The 22311-nt window shown below is 48.7% G+C and overlaps 1 protein-coding gene across 1 annotated transcript in view; it reads left to right on the top strand.

Annotated features, from left to right (window-relative positions):
- Nucleotides 1-22311, top strand: part of FRMD4A (FERM domain containing 4A) — a 217079-nt gene that overhangs the window by 59569 nt on the left and 135199 nt on the right. The window contains exon 3 of the mRNA XM_047066791.1: nt 11233-11327. Coding sequence (XP_046922747.1) covers nt 11233-11327 — 95 coding nt within the window. The remainder of the gene's footprint in view (nt 1-11232; nt 11328-22311) is intronic.

Here is a 22311-nt window from a genome sequence, read left to right as displayed (position 1 = left end):
TTGATCCTGGAAAACACACTTCAGCTCCCAGTGAGTGTATGAGCAGTTCACATCCGAAATCGTGATGTATTACTCACTGGAGGACCAGACAGGGTTATAATGGGGTTGCAGAGCAGGTTTTTTTTGTTTGTTTTTTTGGGTTTTTTTTTACAGGAGCAAATGAGAAGTGGTAGGCATGATGCCTGTGGAAGGGGAAGCTTGAATCCCAAGAACCTCAGCGTCCCCATCTTTGCTAGAAATATCTCAGAATTGACTTGGCAGCCTTATCCGATGGAGCCTCGTTGACTGTTGTGTGTCTGTGCTTTCGCCTCAGCGAAACAGTTATTATTTCATTAATGCAAAGAGGCTGCCGAGGAGAGCCACCCTGCAAGGGTGGAAGTGTCCTTGTGACATTGCCGTGAGCGGGCTGGCGTCTGGGGGCTACTGTGTTAATCAGCAGGCTCTCCCTAATGAACACCTGCCCGCCCGCCCAGGGTCCCAGGGGGGGCAGATCCTGAATAAAGCAGGCTCCCCAGCCGGCTGGCAAAAGCACTTTGCATTTCTGGAGGAGCAGTAATTATGTACGCCTGTCAAAGCCTTCCCATTGGGCATCATTCAAATGCACGGATGAGAAAATCTCTGCGTCCCAGGCTGATACCAACCCCAACTTTTCTGAACCTGAGATCAAGCTGTATCTTAGCAAAATGTGGGAAGAAGCCATGTGGAAATAAGAGGAAGAGAACAAGGGGCTCCAATAGCGTAGTAGAAAGAATAGTCTTCAGGAATTGCACAGGAACCCAAAAGGGCTGTCCCCGGGAGTCCCCGTCTCTAGGCTAAATGGCAAAGTCTGTCGGCAGGAGAGAGGACGGGGAGGAGGGGGAGGGAAGCCATTCAAGGAGCCGGTTGTGAGATTGTGACCGTAGCTGGTGTCAGGGAGTAAGTCCGTAGGAGGAAGAGGTGCACTGAAATAGGGGTGAGGAGTACAGACACGACACATCTCTTCTTGGGCTTACGAGTCACGTTGCCAAAGTACGCGTCGTGGCATCCTGTCGAAACCGGGCGACTCTGTCGCATCCGAGCACGTGGCATCTGGCCCCACGTCACTCAGCACAGCCACACACAGTCTCTGCCCGGCGGTCCTGTGCTTGAGAGAGCTGGTGGGTGTCATCCTGGCCTGTGGTCTGCTTCCCTGCGAGGCTGCTGTAACACTCAGCTACGGGACTCTTTAGTGTATCCCAGTCTGCCGGTGAGAAACCTTTATTAGGCACCTGCTGTGTGTCAGGCACGGTGCTAGGTTGCAGGGCTGTGATATTTCCTAAAACCTGATCCCTGCCCTCCAGGAACTTACGGTCAGGCAAAATCCTACTGCATCTAGAAAAAGCAGCTTCAGTCCCCTCCTGATTGCACTGTTTATGTTACTTGCTGGATCTGTACCCAGTCTTTAAAGCCAAAGCTTTGGAGTCGCTCCCAGACTCACGCCTTTCCTATGCCCTGTTGCCCTTGGGGGGGTTATGACCTTGGGCATGCTAACACTCACAAGCCCCCTGTGTCCTCATTCAGAAACCACCGCAGGATTGTTTTGAAGATTGAATTGGACGATATAAGTGCAGCTTGCAGCCCAGAACCCAGCAGGAGGCGGCCTGCAGAAAATGATGGTGCTGACGAACAGGGTAGGGGGTGGGGAGCAGCAGGACGGAGAGCCGGGGAGAGGCCAGGAAACCTGGACCTTAGCAGAATGTGTGCAAATGACCGCCTTCTGCCTGCCGGGACACCCCTTGTCACTTTTGTGCTTCCTGCTCCGGAACTTCGTGGCCCTTCCTCAAACAACCCGCATGGTCCCTGCTTACACAGAACCAGAGAAGGGCCCAGAGGCTGCGGTGGGTGCTCGGACCCCAGCCCTACCTGTGCTGGCAGTTAAGGGACCTCCCTCGTCCTTGTAGGTCCGCACCCGCTGTGCCTTCGTTTCCTCCCCTGGAAGTTAAGTGGCTGCTTGGTCTGCCCGACTCTTTATAGGATCGAGCATTCCAGGGTGATCTTGCTGTTCAGCTAAGATCTGCCAGTCCCTGGTGTGTGTTTGCTAGTTACTTCTGCAACTCCCCCCCCCCCCCCAGCTCCCTCCTGCATCAGGCATGCTCTCCCCAGGCTTCTGGTGAGGGCTGACCCATCAGTTTGTGTAAAGCACCTAGTACAGCTGTGGGACAGGGGCCACACCCGTAAACAGAAGCGCCTAATGGTGGCCGTGGCCGCTGCCGGCCATTCCTCAGCTGCAAATACGGCGGTTTGTCTCGGGTCCTCTGGCCGGATGGGGACCTCTCCATAGAGATGCTCTCCCTGGCAGGACCAACTTAACTTCGGGACCCCTGCTACCTATCCCACGGGCCTGGAAAGCCCCCGAACCCATGCTTCTTCACATCAGCCTGCAGAGAGGAGGTGGCCTCCATTTGCCCCCGTCACAGACCCCAGGGCCATGCTCAGAGGGCAGGAAGGAAGCCGGCCTCCCCAGCTAATCAGCCGGAGCATCTAGAGGGTGGCCGGGAAGGGGAGGGCCGCCAGACCCTTGTCCCCGTGCAGAATGACCCCATTCTTTCTCTCCGTCACCGGCGCCCCCTCCCCAGGAATAATGGGCAGCCGATGAGCACTGGCCCTGCTTATTACAGAGCCCCCAGGGGCAGGGGGAGGGCAAGAGACAGGCTCCCAGCTGCTGGGGAAACACAGTAACAGGCAGGGCTTCAAAGAGGCTGCACACTCAGACCTCTGTGTTTGGAGCCGCCCTTCTGCACCCCTCCCTCCCTCTAGGTTTCCAGAGAACTTGGAAAGAAAAGGCAGAGTGACTGCGTTTCTTCCCGCACCTTCTGCCGCCTGCCCAACCATGGCCACTGCCGGGCAGGGAATCGCTGTTTCATGGGGGCCCGGCCGGCAATGCTGCCGGCCACCCAGTGGTCCCTGTGCACACAGCACGAGAAGTGGATTGTCCTAAATGGCCTTGGGGAGGAAAGCAAGGGAGGGGTCAGTCTTGGGGCCCTACGGCCTTGGTTGCCCCCCAGGCACAGATGGGAGCCGTGTGATGTTTTCCTTCTTCTTAATGCAATTAATTCAGAAGTGGCAATTCCCTTGATTTAGGATCTATGCGATGCCCCATGACAGGCAAGGGCTTGAGGGGAGAGTCCCCTGAGTGGAAACTGTGCCATTGACTGACCCAGGCTCTGAGACAGAGGCTTCCCCACCTGGACTTGTGGGATGGCTTCCTTGCCTGGAAAGTCAACACTATTATGAAGAGAGAACTCAGACACTAATCAAAGATCCCTTTTACTCAAGCCTCAACCAGCTACCCGGGGTAGAGTTTCCTGCTGTCGGGAACTGTATGTCAGGCACTATGGGGGATACCAGATTTTTGGGGTTTCAGTCCGAGCATGCGTGTTAGTTTCTTAAGGCTGCCATCACAAACCACCCACAAACTCGGTGGCTTAAAATCGGAGAAGCAGGCATCTGGGTGGCTCGGTCGGTTGAGAGTTCAACTCCTGATTTTGCCTCAGGTCATGATCTCACTGTTCTGGAGTTCGAGCCCTGTGCTGGGCTCGACAACACAGTGCCTGCTTGGGATTCTCCCTCTCAAACTAAACGAACTCGAAAACAAATTACAGAAACACACTCTCCCTCCCGCTCTGTGTGTCCCTCCCCCACTCGTGCGCGCTCGCTCAAAATAAGCAAACTTCAGGGAAAAAATTACAGGGACATGTTCTCTTGCAGTTCTGGAAGGCAGAGCTGAAGTCAGTCTGTTGGCCAGGCTGTGCCTTCCTCCAGAGGCTTGAGGGGAAAACCCGTTCCTTGCGTCTCCAACCTGCTGGTGGTTTCCAGCCTTCCTTGACACGTGGCTTTGTCACTCCAGTCTTGCCTTCTCCACGTGACCTTCTATGGTGTGTGTGTCCCTGTGTCAGAACTCCCTCTGCCTCTGCCCTAGAAGGATCCATGTCATTCATTCAGGGTCACCTGGATAATCCAGGATAAACTTTCCCTCTCGCGAGTGACATCTTTTGGGATGTAGGGTAATACACGTTCCCAGAGGTTAGGGGGCGGGCGTACCTTTTGCGGGCCACCCTTCTGCCCGTTATAGGGTGCAACAAATCCCGTCACACAAAATCCACTGTGTTCACACGGCGTTATTGACAACAGCCAAAACATGGAGGCAGCCCAAGTGTCCATCAACACGTGAATGGATAAGCACAACGTGGCCTCTCCGTACAGTGGAATGTTACTTCGCCTTGAGAAGGAAGGATATTCTGCCACCTGCTGTAACAGGGATGAACCTTGAGGATATTATGCTAAGGAAGAAAAGCCAGGCACAAAAGGATAAATACCGTACAATCACCCCTATATGAGGAACCTAGAGCAGTCAGACGGTAGCAATGGAAAACAGAATGGTGGTTGCAAGGGGCTAGGGGAGGAGGGGTGGGGAGTTGTTGTTTAATGGGAACAGAGTTTCTGTTTGCGAGAGGAAGATGTTGTGGAGGTGGGTTGTGTAACAGTATGCCTGATATATTGTACGTGTCCAATATGTTCACCTGCTCGTTATGCTTCACAGTATTGAGCTGGATACCTACAAGTTGTGAAGATGGTGGGTTTTATGAGTATTCTCCCACAATTGGCAAGTTTTCAAATTACATTAAATTCACCGCAGCACGAGAGCCTGCGTGCCAAGGGTGATTGAGGTACGCCTGGCAAATGTTACAGAAATCCGGAGGGAAAAGAGACCATTTGGCGGTGGTGTGGTCAGGGAGGGCCTCCTGGAAGAAGTGGGCCTTGAACAGGATAAATTTACATGGGGAGGGGGAGGAGAGAGGATGGTGTGGGCAAAAGTTTAGGAAGTCAAAATGAGATTGGCGTTTCCCTTACACCAATACAAAAAGATTGAACAGAAGTGAGTTCTTTTATAGGGAACTGGGTAGAGTGAGTTTGCATAGATAAATTGCATCTAGAGTCAAAGGGTGGCCTGAAATACCAGGCTGGCATTCAGCAACTGACACCATTTAGAAGGTTATTATAATAATTCATAGGTGAGGTAATGAGGGTCTGAAATAATAATGAACATATAGGACACTCACTTGGTGCCAGGCACTGCCTATGTACTTTGTGTAGATCGAAGTGAATTCATTTAATCAGAACAGTCCTGGGACGTGGGTACAGTCACCATCCCCATTTTGCAGCTGAGGAAACTGAGGCACAGAGAGGTTAGGTAACTTAGAAACTGACTGGATTTGAGAGATCAAGGTGGGGGTACAGAATGGCTGTAAAGCTTTGCAGAATAGGTGGATAGACCTCGAGAAGGTTGGGTGGTTTTTTTTTAGAGAAGAAACAAACTACTTTTAATAATGGCATCAAGGTGAATGTTTTAGGGCAGGAATCCAGTTCCTGGATCTTGCTGGTGATTTTAGAGATGAAGATACGCTCAGAGAGATTATAGTTTGTCCGCGAGCATCTGTCTGGGATGTAGTCGTGTTGAGTTTAAAGAGACAGTATAATATGTGAGCGATGGTGAAATATTGTGGGGAAAATCGGAGAGGAGACAGGGTACCACCGATCATCCAATTCCTCTCTCTGGGTTGTGCCAGGGTGGCTCACAGAGGTCACCTGGAAGGATCATCGTCTTGGGGACATGCCTACAGCACTTCAGAGCCCTGCATCCGCAGGAAGTGTTCTTTGATCGTGTCCCACGTTGGAAGGCGGACCAGTCATTAGGCAGGGCTCATTCTGGAAGCCCCCGTGTGCCGGGTCTGAGCACATTTGCCACCGGAATAGTCCAGAGCCCTGCGGAACTCAGATCGGGGTGGCAGAGTGAGACCACAATGCCAAAGAGCTACCCTGCCCTTTCCCCTGAAGAATGTGACCGAAACCCAGGCTTCTAAGCCCCAGAAAGGCCATCTTGCTAACATCATGAGCAGCTCCATCAGGCAGCACATTTTGAGAGGGACATTTACAAAGAGGTTCCATTTGTCATGCATAAGGAGGAATAAAAACGTAGAAGGACAAATGAAAAAAGAACCTGAGGAAAAAATGAAAATGCAAAGGGGGAAGCTCTCGAGTGAGCATAGTTAATTACAGACTGGGAGGAAGCCAGACTTAAATGCACTGACCTCATCAGGCCAGGACACCCCAGTGACCCAGAGCGGCCGGCTTCTGACCTGACATGCGCACAGCTTGCCCGGTATGTCCTGTAGGGCTCGACTGGGCCACCGGCTGCCTTTCTGTCTTCGCTCCCCGCCTGGCCCCTGCAAAGCCCCACGAATGTTTACAGCGCAAGTAACCAGCAAAGTGCAATCAGCAAGGCTTCTGTAAACATCCCTTCCAAGTACATCATGGCCCAAAGCTTTGTGCTTACTGAGCAACTTTCTCTAAACGAGTTTAAGAAATGTTCGGAACCATGTAGCACATTAATCATCATGGTGTCGAGGTGGGATATTGTCTCAGGTTGCAAGATCAGGAAATCACAGAGCTGAAGCCTTAAGTGGTTTTTAAACCAACCATACAGAGAATTAGAGAGTAATTGATACGCTGCCTGAATCAATCAGGGTAGGCCGGGTTATGCTGGGATGACACACAGCCCCAGACGTCACAGGGGCTTAACGGTGCGGTTTGTTTCCCGCTCACACTACTCATCCATCAGGCCCGTGGGGCCGGAGTCTTCCTTCTCACCGGCCCGTGTCGCCGGTCACCGTGACAGCGGAGGAAGAGAGTGTGGCTTCCACAGGAGCCTCAGATTCAGGAGCTGTCACCTCCGCATCTTCTGGGATCTGTTATCTTCCCCTTCAGTGCCTTTATTTCCCTCCTCGTAAACTGTGGATAATAAATTTAGGCTTTTCATGGAGCATGGCACATAGGACCTCTGATAGCCTTTGTATAAAAGTAACAGGACTCACCCTTTTCACTTTTTAAGCAAGATATGCATACGGTTCTTTAAAAGAGGTAGTTGGGGGCACCTGGGTGGCTCAGTCTGTTAGGCGGCCGACTTCAGCTCAGGTCACGATCTCACGGTCCGTGAGTTCGAGCCCCGTGTCGGGCTCTGGGCTGATGGCTCAGAGCCTGGAGCCTGCTTCCGATTCTGTGTCTCCCTCTCTCTCTGCCCCTCCCCTGTTCATGCTCTGTCTCTCTCTGTCTCAAAAATAAAAAAATAAAAATAAAAAAAAAAAAGATTATTAAAAGAGGTAGTTGGAGGTGATAGAGGTTATCCTGGCGGTGCGGCTAGAGCTCAGAGCCTTGTGGTTGCCTTCAGTTTACGATTCGCCGAGAAAATTGGTTTTCTTACTGTGGACAGGGTTGTGGTTACAGGGTAAATCACAGGGCTGTGTCACCACAGAGCAGCCACAAGTCCGTCACGAGGCTCCTAGAATGGCATCCATTACTCTGGTGATTTCCTCAGCATGTGAAGTCCATTCTTAAGCTCTCAGAAACATGATGGTTCATCCTCGGGGGAAGATTCACATTACCCGAGTTCAAAGTACCGACGTGTAAATCCATAGTGTGAGTGTACTGGCTTCAGGTGAGTGATATCACCCTCACCCACACAGCGCCCTCAGGGCACAGGGGCCTTTGACTTCTCACCCAAGAACTGAGTCAGCAGAGGCAAGATGGCAGAGACGTGATGCACGTGGCCCTTGAGTCTGGCCTGACTTTGTCTGGAATCCTGGCTTTGCTGTGAGACCCAGGACGGCCTGCCTGATCTCTCCAAGTCTCAGGATCTCCATTGGCAAAAGGAATGATAGACTCTTATGCCAGATGGTAAGGCGGTCATATGGGAGAGTTACTCAGCACCATATCTAGGACTCAGCATTGCCTCAGTGAATTCTTCAGAAGGAGTGGCGTTAGAAGGAGAGTTACATGGATGAGCATTTCATATGGTCAGCTAGAGTAACTCCAGGCCTCCACGTCCGCCACGTAAACGGCCTTACTTCCGGGGCCTCAATGTTCAAGGCCTGTCGGCTAAGACCACGTTTCCTTCCCCCTGCATTCCCCTCCCCACACACACCTTCCACTCACCCCGCCCCTTCCATAGAACGATTACTACGCTTAATCATGTTCTAGAAAAAACTATACCAGCCCTGAGAGTAATTCTTTCGCTTCCTGGGTAAGTTTCCGTGTCTCTGATCAATTCCGTTGAGATGTTGGCTTTAACGTTTAACTCTCAAAGGGAAGGAACTACTACTCCTGTCATTTCCAAGTTTGGGCCAGAAACCTCCCCATAACCCCCAAGAACCCACAATAATCACCCCATATTGTAAGATCAGTGTGACCCAGCGTGCTCACCTCCCCCACCTCTGTCCCACTTACAACAATTGACTTTAAGTGACTTTTGCCACTTAGAAAAAACTTGGATCCATTCTGAGTGCAAAGAGATTTCTCACCAGTCAGGATGCTTTTGCATATGTGACACGGGCTTCACAGGCATCCTGAAAGATTATCAAAAATGTTGTGAGCATTAGCAGGCGTCATAGAAATCCCGTGACTGCTTTGAAAGGAATGGCAGTCATTTGGACAGATAAAGTATGGCGCCCAGCAATTTAAAAATCCGCCGTGGGGCGCCTGGGTGGCGCAGTCGGTTAAGCGTCCGACTTCAGCCAGGTCACGATCTCGCGGTCCGTGAGTTCGAGCCCCGCATCAGGCTCTGGGCTGATGGCTCGGAGCCTGGAGCCTGTTTCCGATTCTGTGTCTCCCTCTCTCTCTGCCCCTCCCCCGTTCATGCTCTGTCTCTCTCTGTCCCAAAAATAAATAAACGTTGAAAAAAAAAATTAAAAAAAAAATAAAATAAAAATCCGCCGTAATATCTTCCAAATTCAGGCATGGCCTGTGCATCACATGCTCTGTATCTGGGTGGTCGGGGACCCCTGGTGCTGGCAACAGCCTGTACCTTCACGAGCCCTGTCATTCCCAGGCTCTTTCGTCGGTAAATTGATGGTCACCGAGGCCCACAGGCTGCCACCCTGTGAGCCCAGGAGGGAGACAGCAAAGGGAAACCATCTGCTTTGGCTCTTTGAAATGCACAGCAGCTCATACTCTGTGCCCCTGGTAGGCACTCCTTATCGGCAGGTGCTGCGTGCTACTTATTTCTCTGTGCCCTGCAGGATTGGTTAGTGCCTGGCTCATGTGAGATGGTCAGTACGTTTGCCGAATTAAAGGAAGTGTATCTGTATTCGTCAGTTTGGGCTGCCGTAACAAAACATCACAGACTGGGGGAGCTTAAACAACAGAAATTTATTTTCTCACACTCTGGAGGCTGGAAGTTCGAGACCAGGGTGCCAACCTGGTTGAGTTCTCATGAGGGCTCTCTTCGTGGCTTGTAGACGGCCGCCTCGGCCGCCTTGGCCCTGTGTCCTCACGTGGTGGGGAGGGAGAGCGAGAGCAATCTCTCTGATGTCTCTTCTCATGAGGTCTCTGATCCCATTCATGACCATCCCACCCTCATGACTTCATCTAACCCTAGTTACCCTCCCAGAGGGGCCACCCCCAAATACCACCCCAGTGGGAATTAGAACTTCCACATATGAATTTGGTACAGTTCATAGCAACACTCAAAAAGTGAGACAAGAAGGCGCTTGGGTGGCTCAGTCGGTTAGGTGTCCGACTCTTGATTTTGGCTCAGGTCGTGATCTCGCTGTTTGTGGGATGAGGGTCCATGTCAGGCTCTGCGCTGATGCAGCCTGCTTGGGATTCTGTCTGTCATTCTCTCTCTGCCCCACCCTCCCCCTTCTCCCTCTCTCTTTCAAAATAAACTTTCTTTAAAAAGTGAAATAAGAGCTGAAACTGTCAGGTGACTCTTGATTGACATGTCCCTTGTGCATCTCCTAACAGAGAAACTCAGCCAAGTAACCAGTAGAGTGGGAAGTATACTCGGGAAGGTGTATCGATGGGCATTAATGCCCACACGTGTATACACACAAAGGAAAAAACACAAGGTTTTCTCTTCTGGCATCTTTGGTTTCACTCTGATTGGAGACCCAGCATGTATGGTTGGAGTGCAGTAATTGTCAGAAGGACCATGGCTTTGCAGATACCTGATCTGGAAGCTGATTTAGAAATAACTACTCCCATTAGCCCCATGTCTCCTTCAGACGGCCTTTCCCTCCTCTGCCCCCACCTCACAGCCTGGCGCTCTGAGGTCATCTCGACCACAGTTGACCAAGGGGTACGATGTAATGACCATACAGCGTCTACAGTATTTTCATGCCAAAAGTTCTGGCATGCTCTTTTGGATTGGCAGAGATGTTTATTTGTTTTTTTAAACTTGTTAAAATGTTTATTTATTTGAGAGAGAGGTACCAAGCAGGGGAAGGGGCAGAGAGGGGGGGAGAGAGAACCCCAAGCAGGCTCCGTGCTGTCAGCGCAGAGCCGGATGCAAAGCTCGAACTCAGAAACTGTGAGGTCATGACCTGACCTGAAACCAAGAGTCGGTGCTTAATCGACTGAATCACCCAGGAGCCCCAGTTGACAGAGATGTTTAAAAAAGAGTTTATGATAAAAAAACACTCTCATCTAAAGACTTCTCCTTTGGAAAGGCAGCTGGAGGGTGAGTTCGTAATTTTTCTTCAATTCTACTCCCCAGGTTCTTTGACCTTAATTTTAACATTCCTGGAGGGAGGTACTTTTATTGTTTGGATTTAAGACTGTGGAGCATAGGGGCGCCTGGGTGGCTCAGTCGGTTGAGCGTCCGACTTCAGCTCAGGTCATGATCTCGCAGTCCACGAGTTTGAGACCCACGTTGGGCTCTGTGCAGACAGCTCAGAGCCTGGAGCCTGCTTTGGATTCTGGGTCTCCCTCTCTCTCTGCCCCTTCCCCACTCATGCTCTGTCTCTCTCTGTCTCTCAAAAATGAATAAACATTAAAAAAAATTTTTTTAAATAAAAAATAAATAAAATCGTGGAGCATAGAGGCGCCTGGGTGGCTCAGTCGGTTGAGCATCCAACTTCGGCTCAGGTCATGATGTTACGGTCTGTGAGTTTGAGCCCTGCATCCAGCTCTGTGCTGACAGCTTGGAGCCTGGAGCCTGCTTCAGGTTCAGTCTCCTTCTCCCTCTGCCCCTTCCCATGCTCTGTCTCTCTCTCTCTCTCTCTCTCTCAAAAATAAATAAAACATTAAAAAAATCACTTGCATTGATGTCCTTGAGCTTTGAGACATTCCTTTTAAAAAATTACATCAACCTGAGATTGTGTGTCTGAGGATGAGTCACCTCTACTCACTCGTCCCTTTTCCATCTCATTCTCCCTCCAGCCCAAGCTTTTGGCCAAGGAGCTGCTGGACCTCGTGGCATCGCACTTCAACCTGAAGGAAAAGGAATACTTTGGAATAGCCTTCACAGATGAGACGTAAGTGCTACCCCGAGCCCTCGGATCCTACAGGGAAAGTCCCAGCTGTCAACAGCGGAATCTGCTTGCCGGCCACTTGGGTCCCGCGGTATGGGGTCAGTCCAAGTTCATCATCCAAATTTCAAAGACCTTGTGATCATGCCTGGAACGGCCAAAGGATATAATTAGGGTGATGCTAATATAAAATTATTAGGTAAACTAGTTCTCACAGTCAAGCAGGTTCGTGTTCAGAACTGAATTGTGTATTTTTTCTAAAGGGGATTCGAATGGGTTTGTTTCCTATTAAAGTTAAATGAAAACTTCTGGAAATTAAATATTTTCTCTCCAGTGTTAGAGTAACAATAACAGGAAATGAATTTGATGATAAATTCAAATGAAAAGTATCTGTGCGGTTTCACTGTCTCGGCTGAAGTCGAATATAAAAATCGAAAATTCGTATCATCCCTCTGGTGAGAAGTACATTTGTTTTCAGTGGTTTTCAATTTGGCTCTGTGAAGTGGCATTTTGCAACACAAGTAAGAAATATCTTTACTAAAATTTCAATTTCCTTCTTAATGTACTCTTTGCAAAAGAGAGTGCCGGCACAGATTCCTAGAGAAGATGCAAAAAAGGAAATGGTTCATGATCTTCTTCAAAGACCCTTTGTGTACACACACACACACACACACACACACACACTCTCCTCCGAATATTTGGAATTACAGAGATGATTTCCTAGAATACTGGCAGATAAGGGTTAGGTGAGTCACTGGACAAGACAGTACAGAGAAGGCCAGGCCCCACCAATCCAGATGGTGCCATCAAGGCCAGACAAGTTCAGAAGCCGGGACAGGAGGCGTCCACATTGGGATGAGCATAGGTCATCAGCTGTATCTGCACATGGGTACATTTAGCCTCAGGAGCTGGCCATCTGATTTATTACCTGAATCGGACAGCATGAGTCAAAGGGCACATAAACTAGGACCATCTTGGACTGAACTGGAACATTTGTCTTCCACACTGGCAGCATTTCAGGCAGAGGTGTGAGCAGGTTGCAGGCGTGGGGAGCAGAGCCACACGGTCCTCAGGAAAGCCGGGCGGAGCCAGGTCAGCCTGTCTCCTGGAGCCCGTAGGGAACTGAGCAGGAAGGAAAGCCGGAGTGTTAGTCCTGGTCTAGAATGATCACTGGGCCTGGAAGTAGGACCAGTAAGCACGGCTGGGAGCTGGAGGGCTCTGGTGGGAAGGAGCCAGCCCGGTAAGAAAACAAATCCTTTAAAACAAATACACACCGAGAGCGTCCACTTTCACAAATGCAGATGTTTTCTGCCCCTTTTCCGGAGAATCACTGTGAAACCCTCTAAATTGCTTTTCATGCATTTCACTAATTAGAAGGAAACCAGAAGTTCCAATTAATCATATCCCATTGTTCACGTCGCCCAAGTATGTTTACTCTTGTTAAAACATCCGTGAACTCTCCATGAGTCCCAATTAGACTTCCCTTTTGAATAAACAAGAATCATAGAATGAGCATGTCGTGCCAGGCCAACGAGGAGGAGATACTCCTGTTGAATGTTGCACATCACTGCCTGAGCAGCATGGGCTGGAAGGAAGGTAGAAAGTCACCCTCCTCCCGAGAGAGAGGACAGCACGAAGCCGCGCGGTGCCGAAAGGACAGTGGGAGCCAACAGGGCAGTGCACTTGGCCCATCAGACGGCCCGTCTGTTGTGGGACTTCGTGTTCCTGGTTCTCTGGGCTGGCCAGGAAAGCGTGAGTGTGCCCCTGTGTGTGTAAGTGTGAGGCCAGGCTGGCAGAAAGCGTCCTGCTCCCCTTGAGTGATGGGATCGGAGGCAGTCCTGGGGAGGATGTGAGCCATCCTCTGGCATGGGCAAGGCAGAGCGTAGCTGTCACCATCCCCTTCACCCGAGGCCGGGTAGGAGGGCCCATCCAGCGAGTGTAGGAGTGGGAGGCAGCTGGCGGGAGCTCGGTGGGTGAGGACCGCGGCTGCCAGGTGGGCCTGACTCACTGGGAGTCGGCCAGTGCCAGGGGCCCCATGAAAATCAAGAACAGGGGCCCCCGAGGGACCGGGACAAGGAGACAGAAACAAAAGAATAGCCATGACTCAGGGCATAGTCAGCTGTGGCCTGGCAACACCTGGGGCCAACAGATGGCGGCTGATGTCCTCATTCATTATCGGAACTTTTGTCCTTTTTCCTGGTAGGAAAGAGGTCAGCTACCATCAGAACGTAGCGCCTGTGGCTGAGACCCGGCCTCGTTGGTGGTCATATGAGGTCGTATGCTTCATTCTGGGCGCTTCCAGACTAACACAGGCTCTTTAATAAAGTGTGTGTCTGAATTGTGGGTGTGTACTCTGATGTGGAGTGTGTGTGTGTGCACACGTGTGTGTGTGTGTGTGTGCGTGAGAAAGATTTATGCAGGTGCACACCGTGTCTCTTATAACAAAATGAAATTGAAGTTTTATCTTTTATTACAGCCCATGGTATACTCCGTGGGTTTGCATATTTCCTAATGCAAACCCGGCAAGACTAACATTTGGAAAGTGCTTATGGGCCATAAAGTTCTGTACCCAGTGCAAGGTACCACGGGCCCTATCATGATTCCTTACGGTAGACGACTTGTAGGTCATATGTTGCCCCTGAGCCCTTTAACATTAACTGCTGCTGATGACATTTTGTAGGATCAGGATGGGGCTGGAGAAGAGCTACATAAAAGCAAAATGAAGACAGGAGATTGGAAGTTTCTCTAAGCTTTTCTCACACCATAAGTTGTATCCTTTAATGAGGTGCCTAAGTCCACAGGGCACGACTTTGTGCCAACAGATATTTAATATTGTCAGCTAATCCGCACTTGTGCAGTGTTAGTACTAGCTTCACCTTGTCCTCTTCTAATCCAACTCTAACTTTTTTATTTTGAAAGAATTAGGCTCACAAGAGTTGGCAAAGTTAGCACAGAGTTCCTGTATACCCTTCACCCAGCTTCCCCAAATGTGAATAGCTTACCAACTGTGTTACATTTCTCAAAACGAAGAGATTACCATTGGTGCTAGTATACTATTGTTATTGGTACTAAACTATAGACTTCATTTAAATTTTACCAGTTTGCACCAATGCCCTTTTTTCTTTCTGTTCCAGGACCCAATTGCATTTAGTCCCCTTTTATTTTATTTTACTATTTATTTATTTGTTTGTTGTTCATTAATTTTAAGTAGGCTCCACACCCAGGATGGAGCCTAATGTGGGGCTTGAACTCACGACCCCGAGTTCAAGACCTGAGATCAAGAGTCAGTTGCTTAACCGACTGAGCCACCCAGGCGCGCCTCCCCCGCCCCCAACACACCTTTTATTTTTTAATGACTATTACAGAGAGTTATCCATGGTCATCTGTAAATGGCCTGAATGCTGGTGATCCAAACAATGACATTTTGGCAGCCTCTAAAACATTCTGAAACAACCTCAGAGCCCAGCCTCAATTTGGTCTTAAAATAATTATGCTTTGCTAGAGTCACAGTTCTCAGCTTTAACTGCACACTGGCACCTAACAGGACATTTTATAAAATCCCGGTGCCTGGCCCCCCACCCCATATTCTGATTTAATTGGTCCGGCTGTGGCCTGAGCATCAAGATCTTTCAAAGCTCTGCCATTGATGATTGAAAGTTGCCAAGTTTGAAAACCGCTGTTCTAGAAAGACAGGAAAGTTGGTGTGAATTTTCTCTGCTTCCTCCTATTATCCAAGAAGAGAAGCCGAGTTCACTCACACTTTGAATATCTGGGGCCACCTATGACCAATTATGTCATGACACACGCCAGGGACCTACACAATTACAGGCTCTCTCCGTCCCGGGGAGACTCGGGAAACCTAACGTTTAAGAATAAACTCATTCAGGGGCGCCTGGGTGGCGCAGTCGGTTAAGCGTCCGACTTCAGCCAGGTCACGATCTCGCGGTCCGTGAGTTCGAGCCCCGCGTCAGGCTCTGGGCTGATGGCTCGGAGCCTGGAGCCTGTTTCCGATTCTGTGTCTCCCTCTCTCTCTGCCCCTACCCCGTTCATGCTCTGTCTCTCTCTGTCCCAAAAATAAAAAAATAAACGTTGGAAAAAAAAAAAAAAAAAGAATAAACTCATTCAGATGTAGTGTTTCCATGAGCACGTACGGTATAACTGAAATGTTCATTTATCAGTCATTGGCACCGTCATTTCAGGAATGTTCTTTATACGTTTTATTTTTGACTTATTTCCTTGCTGTTTTAACACCCAAGTTTTGTTTGGTGTTTTGTTTTTGCTTTCAGAGCCCGTGGTTCTGGGTTACATAATTTAAATCAGTAAAGCCGTGTTTTTAGTTATCTGATCTGTTTTCCATCAGCATTTTGTTTCCTCTGTTTGGGTTCCTTTTTATAGAAAAATAGTCTTGTTGAGGTATAATTGATATACAAAGAACTGTATATATTTCACGCGTGCAATTCTGTGATTTTGGACATATGCCAACATCCTTTACTACCCAAGTATTTAATTTTTTTGGTTAACTTTTACATTGTAAATTGGTGACAGAGGATCCCATCATCAAAAGCTCCAAATAACTTTTATCCTAGGGATGCCTGGCTGGCTCGGTAGTTAGAGCCTGTGACTCATGATCTCGGGTTCGTGAGTTCAAGCCCCACAGTGAGGACAGTGCATACTTACAAAAACAATGATACTATATTTTAAAAAACAACTTTTAGCCTCTTTCACAGAAATGGTCAAGCATAACCCAAGCTGAAGGAATGATTGTCAGAGTATATTTAAATTTTAATTTGAATCTCCTCTGATAAATATTAAGAATGGTGTGTCAGATGCAGTAAATGAGTGTTCGTGTCCTGAAAACCTTGAGGTAGTATTTAGAAAGCTGAAGGGGAAGGAAACATGTTTTTAGTCATCATTGCACATTTTAAAAGGCAGGTACGGCTAGAATGTATTTTCACATACCAATTAAGAAAATGACTAGTTCTCAGCCTCTTATTTAATCACAGACCCCCTTTGAAATTTGTTAACAAGTTACATTCCATTGCCTCCACCAAAGTTTATACACATAATAATTTATGCTTAAATTTTAGAGGGTTCACAGACACCATGAAGCCAGAATCCTAGCATAAGAACCAATTAAGGATTTTTTTTTTTAACAACATGCTATGTTTCAATTGATCACATCACTGATTGGTACTATTTGCAGAGTCTGATTTGCCCAAATAATTTAGGTCTAAAGCGAAATGCATGGAAATGCATGGAAATGCATGGAAATGCATCAGTGGTCTCAGTGCTGGGACAGTGGGGAGACTCCTGTGCTCTGCGGTGTCCTTGAGTTCTTACTGTTGTTACTGGCATTGGCGGAGGCATCTGAGAAGGGTCTAGCTGATGAGCATTCGCTCTCAAGCTTATCTACAATTGTAAAATAGAGGGGACGCCTGGGTGGCTCAGTCAAGGTTAGGCGTCCAGCTGCAGCTCGGGTCATGATCTCGCGGTTCACGAGTTCGAGCCCCACATCAGGGTCTGTGCTGATAGCCCAGAGCCTGGAGCCTGCTTCGGATTCTGTGTCTCCCTCTCTCTCTCTCTCTCTCTCTGCCCCTCCCCAACTTGTTCTCTGTCTCTGTCTCTCTCTTTCTAAATAAAATAATCATAAAAAGCAGGAAAGCAGCTTTCCAATTGCAGGAAGATACAGCTCTGGGAAAGTAATTTTACAAATAGGTTTGCAAATTCCCATTCATTAAATGCTCTGTCCCAGGAGACTGGGGAGAAAAATCAGTGCCAGGACTTCTGTGCTTGGGTCGTAACTGCTCCTCCTGGGAACCTGCATTCAGCACTCATCACTACCGTGGCGATAGCCCATGTGGACATCAGACATATGGCAAACCACACTACCTTCTATTTAGTGACCAGAGAAGGGCTTTAGAACGCTTCCTGTGTGCAGCTGAGTTAAATAAAAAAGAACGGGGCGATCTGAGGAGGACTTAGGGATCCATGCTTCCTCCCGACCTTTTCATTCCCAGTGTGAGCTCTGTGGTGGAGCTCAGATCCTGGAGGTAGGCGAACAGTGAATTCAACTGCGGAGACTGTTTAGGGCAGGAGCAATAGTCTATACGTGGATGACAGTCTCCCACCGACAACCATATTGATCGATGGGGCATATGTGACGCTGACGTAGTCGTTCTTTAACCAGTGTTTGTTTAGCATCCACTGTTAAGCACTGGAAATACAGAAATGACTAGCCTTGACCTCTTGTAGGGCTTGTATTTTTAGTTTAGGAGGTAAATCATCACATATAATGTAGGAGGTGCTACAAAAGAAAATTTGGAACAGACTTAAGAGAACATAGTATAGCAAACACTTCCTCCGTAAATAAAAAAAAAGATCAAAGCCATAAAGTCAGGGACTGAACAGCTCATTATTTACTCATCTGTTTTTCTTGATGCGCATCTTAATTTCTGTCTCTCTCTCTCTCTCTCTCTCTCTCTCTCACACACACACACACACACACACACACACACACACTCACTCACTCACACACTTGAAGACCACTGCTTGAGAGTTCTAGCTAAACCATTCGCCCTGAGCTGTCCTCGATGAGAACACATATTTCTGACAAAGGATACGAACTAGCTCAACATTCTTCCGTTTGAAGAGAGCTCTGCCCACTCCCCCCCATCCAGTGAGGTCTGTAAGAATTTCATGCTCTTGCCGTTGGCCTTCTTTGGAAGCTCATCCCATGGGAAATGACCTGTCTACGATAAAGACCTCCCAAAGACACAGCATATTGTTCTTCCTGGGGGTCCAAAAGGCCATCAGCTCAGACGGACTTTTCACACACCTCCACCCTCCAGTAGCACTCTATAAGCAAAGCCCTCCTTAGGGCCATCTCTATTGAAGGTGTCGACCCTCCTACCAAAAATCCATTTGTATTATATGTAGAAGCTAAGAGCAGTGTGTTAAATGAATGCACCCAATTTCCGTTGCCCGGAAGCCATTGCATATTTATTACTGACCCAACGGTTTGACCTTCTGCCACCATAAACCAAATGAGTGTTATCTTGCTCAGCTTTAAAGATAGTTATCAGCCAAGCAGTAACATAAATACTCTGAGTGTCTGCTGGGCATTTTATTTTTTTATTTTTTTGCTTTGTTATTGGTAAATGCTCTGATGCGCATTCTCAAATGAAAAATCAATGGGAATAATGAAAACCAAGCTATCAGACATCTCTTAATTAAACTGAATAGAGAAAATGGTCCTTTGACCTATTTGTTCCCCATCCCGCCCTGACTTCAAGAGAAAAGAAATATTTGAGGAAGGGATTTGGTGCCAAGACAGTGGGGTGTCACCTAGGCAGTGAAACGTCCTGCACGGTGAGGAGTCCTTGGTACTGGTGGCTGTAGCAGATGTGACTTTGAACCAAATACGAGAGCAGAAAATATGTTCACAAACCCAAAATGGCGGCCTGGAGTTTCCAGTTTACGTTTTAATCCGTCTTTTAGCTTCTGCCCAGATATCAGGCAGTTATCATAAGGGACCTTGGGTGAGTCACCTGTCCCTTTAGTCTTGCCTTTGTAAGCAGCTTGCAGTGAGGAGATTTTTGCAGTCCCTTAGAATGGAGTGGGCCGGCTTTCTTCCACCTAGGGTCCCAGGGCTCCGGGTGCGGGGACCTCCACCTGTCCGTGGTTATCAGAACTCCGCATGTATGTGCGTCAGACCACACATCCCTCAGTTGTGGGTTGAGGAGTTCAAGTAGAAGAAATGGAGAAAAGGAGTTCATTTTTCCTCAGAGGCTGACTATTCAATTTGGGTGGATTCTGGCCTTCTCGTTCTCTCTGCTTCCTGACCGTTTTCTTACTTTCTAGCTATTTAATTGCTTGGTAACTGCGAAATCAATATATGGCTGCAAAGAAAGGAATTTCCAATTAAATAAACCGCCATTCTTTAAAAAAATATTTAATGTGAGGCCGCCTGGGTGGCTCAGTCAGTTAAGTGTCTTGACTCTTGGTTTGGGCTCAGGTCACGATCTCATGGTTTGTGAGTTCAAGCCCCCTATCCGGGGCCCCATGCGCTCAGCACAGAGCCCGCTTGGGATTCTCTCTCTCTCCCTCTCCCCCCCCGCCCCCCGCCTTGTGCACTTGCTCTCTTGTTCAAAATAAATAAACTTAAAAAAATGTAATGGGAGGAATGAAATTAGAGAGGGAATCTCTTCCTCAGTTGTCTTCTCTTAACACAGATGAAGAAGGGCAGGTAGCAGCCTCAAGAGTCGTATCCAAGTAACACCCGCGTCTGTGTCTCCTCATGGACGGCGTCCCCACTTGGGGGCTCTTCACCGGGTGAATCCTTCATTCCCCCTGAGACCCAAGTTGAATCCCCGGCAGCCTATGTGGTCAGTAATGTTGAGCCATTGGGCTGGGCTGTGGATTGGTCTTGTGAGGGTCCTTGTTTAAAAAGATGGCTCCTGCCAGACCCTCGATCACAGATTGTTGTCAGGCAAGAGATTAAAATTTAACTCTGCCTAGGCGGCGGGTGGATCGCTCTTCTCATTTTTCTCAGATTCTCTGCTAGTTTGGCATCCATACGTTCCAGAGCCAAACAGCCAAAGCTGTTGGCACCTCCCCTGTGACCCAGAGCCCAGCCCTGTGAACCAGCTTCTTTATAGAACTCTCGCACGCCGAGCCAGGACTGCCCCTGTCCTTAATTAGTTCAGGGCCCGGGACCAGACGGCTGGGGACAGCCCCGATGCCTCAGAGCCTGCCAGGATCATTGAAACCAGCCAACCCGAAGCCATTCTGCCTGCCCTGTCTTGCCTTTCCCATGGAAACCCCAGTAAGACTCTGAGTTCTCCTTATTCCTTGTCTGCCTCGTAACCAACAAGGGGGCCTCCCCCCCGTGGCCCTGCGTGGCCTGGTGTGCCTCTCATTGCCAGGGGAGCTCTGGATAACATTCAGCTTGGTTTTCAGCGGCGTTGACCTCTGCGTTGCCTCTAGGTCACCTTCGTAAACTGAGTTGCAGGCACAAACCCATTTCGGTGGCAGTCATCCCATCGAGGAGCACCTGCCTTTGAGCACCTAATACTTGTCAGGCACTGTGCTAGGTGGTGGGGATGACTTTTTTTTTAAGGGTTGAAAACTTACCCCTTAGAGGTAAGGTTTATATATTTTACATAATTGCATAAGAGTGTGCTGAATGCTTTGTAGATGACATGAACAGAACCCTGGAGAAGTTTGAAAGAAACCCCAGATTGAAGCAACGAAGGGAGACTTCTCTGAAAGACCAGAACTCAGCCTTGAACAGTGGCTAGTGTTTGGATAATGAGGATGGAGAGACTATTCCAATGAGGAGAAACAGCATGATGAGAGTCATAGTATAGAGCATGCATATAGCATGTTTGCAGGAGACTGAGCCTAAAGAGAAGATTCTGGGAGATTTTAGACACTTTCAGAGGCAGGAAGAGAGTGGCTGTAACTTATGAACCAATTATTAGGGGTAATATTTGTGTTAACATCTTCTACTGATCACACACACATTTCTACCTTATGAGGTAGGTCTCTGTTTTTCAGATGTAAAAGGCCTATTGGGAGACAGCATACTCAGAGAAAGTTCCGTGGGGTGTGGAAAATACAGCAGCTTGTATGCCCAGGATGGGTGCTCCAGAGGGGAGTTCAGCTCAGGCTGGTGTGTGGTGTGGGAAGGTGGGTCAAGGAAGGTTTTCGGGGGGAGGACACAGGAAGGCTGGGTCTTGAAGGGTGGGTCAGCCTTCACTTGGTGAGGAAGGAGGGGAAGGACATTCTACAGAGGAAGCAATATGAGCTAAGTCACGGAGGTTTGAAACAACATGACCCCGTGGGGCATTATCTGCATCTCAGGTATGACCTTGGCACCCAGGCCTTCTGTTTCCAGATCCCACGTTCTAGTCGGATGGGAATTTATTCCACCTTTCTGGAAGAAGTCGATCCAGTCATTTGGTTTCGGAAACTCCCCCCCCCCATTATTTTCTGCCCTTACTCAGAGAAGAGTAACCAAAACCGAAAGGTAAAGGTAATGGGAAAAAAAGAAAATGTTTTTCTAGGTGGAGATCCTTAGGAGGGAAAAGAGCCAGAGGTCCCCAGGTGGACGCTCTTCAGAAGCAGATTCAAATGCCCTCTCTCGAGCCACGGCCATGGGCTTCATTGAGAGAGGGATTTTGTGCAAAAGGTGCAGCCTGAATGAAGTCTTCAAGTGGAGGTGGAAACCTCTGGCGTGTTGCCCGCCTTGCATTTGTTGGAAGCAAGCAGAAGCTTGGAAGAGCGAACATTTTAATGCCCTGAGTCAGGCAACGTTTGTCTCACTTTATCCACGGAGTGAGTCCAGCCTTTCACACATGCGCGTGTATCATAAACGTGTTCCACAGCATCAGGCACTTGAGGAGGTTTTGTGCATCAGTTGGGTCTATTCAACACGAGCTTCCTGAGTAACTGTGATTATAGGGCGCTGTCCTCCAGGCTGGTACACTGAGATTGGGTCATGAGAGGGGAGGAAAAGGAGGAAAAGGTGGACCCCTCTGCTCATACGTGCTCTGTGGCTTTGCCTCACTCTGCAAAGCCCACTGTCCTCAGCGGGGCCTCCCAGGCCCTTCCCTCATCCCTTTCTCCTCACAGGACCCCAACACGTCAGATTTGTTCCCACCTCAGGGCCTTTGCACGTGCTGGCCGCACTGCTTGGAACATGATTCCCCTTCGCTTCGCTAAGTTGAGTCTTACTGTTTTTCAAATCTCACTGAAACGCCAGGCAATGCTTCTAAGATCCCAGACTCCATCAGGTCCTTACATGTTCTCGTTACTCATGATCCTTGTACCGTAGGTGTTGGGTCCTAATACCATCCCGATTAGTAATTCTGCAATTAATTGGAATAGCGGTTGTCTGTCTCCCTACGAGAATATAATCATGAGGGGAATAGGGATCATGTCTATTTGGTTCACTGCTGCATCTGCAGTCTCTTTTTCAGAGAAGGTG

The sequence above is a fragment of the Lynx rufus genome, unplaced genomic scaffold (assembly GCF_022079265.1).
Source record: "Lynx rufus isolate CCGP_SWC_20201006 ecotype Redwood Valley unplaced genomic scaffold, mLynRuf1.p SCAF_7, whole genome shotgun sequence".
In the NCBI taxonomy this organism is placed as follows: domain Eukaryota; kingdom Metazoa; phylum Chordata; class Mammalia; order Carnivora; family Felidae; genus Lynx; species Lynx rufus.
This window is presented reverse-complemented; position numbering and strand designations above follow the sequence as displayed.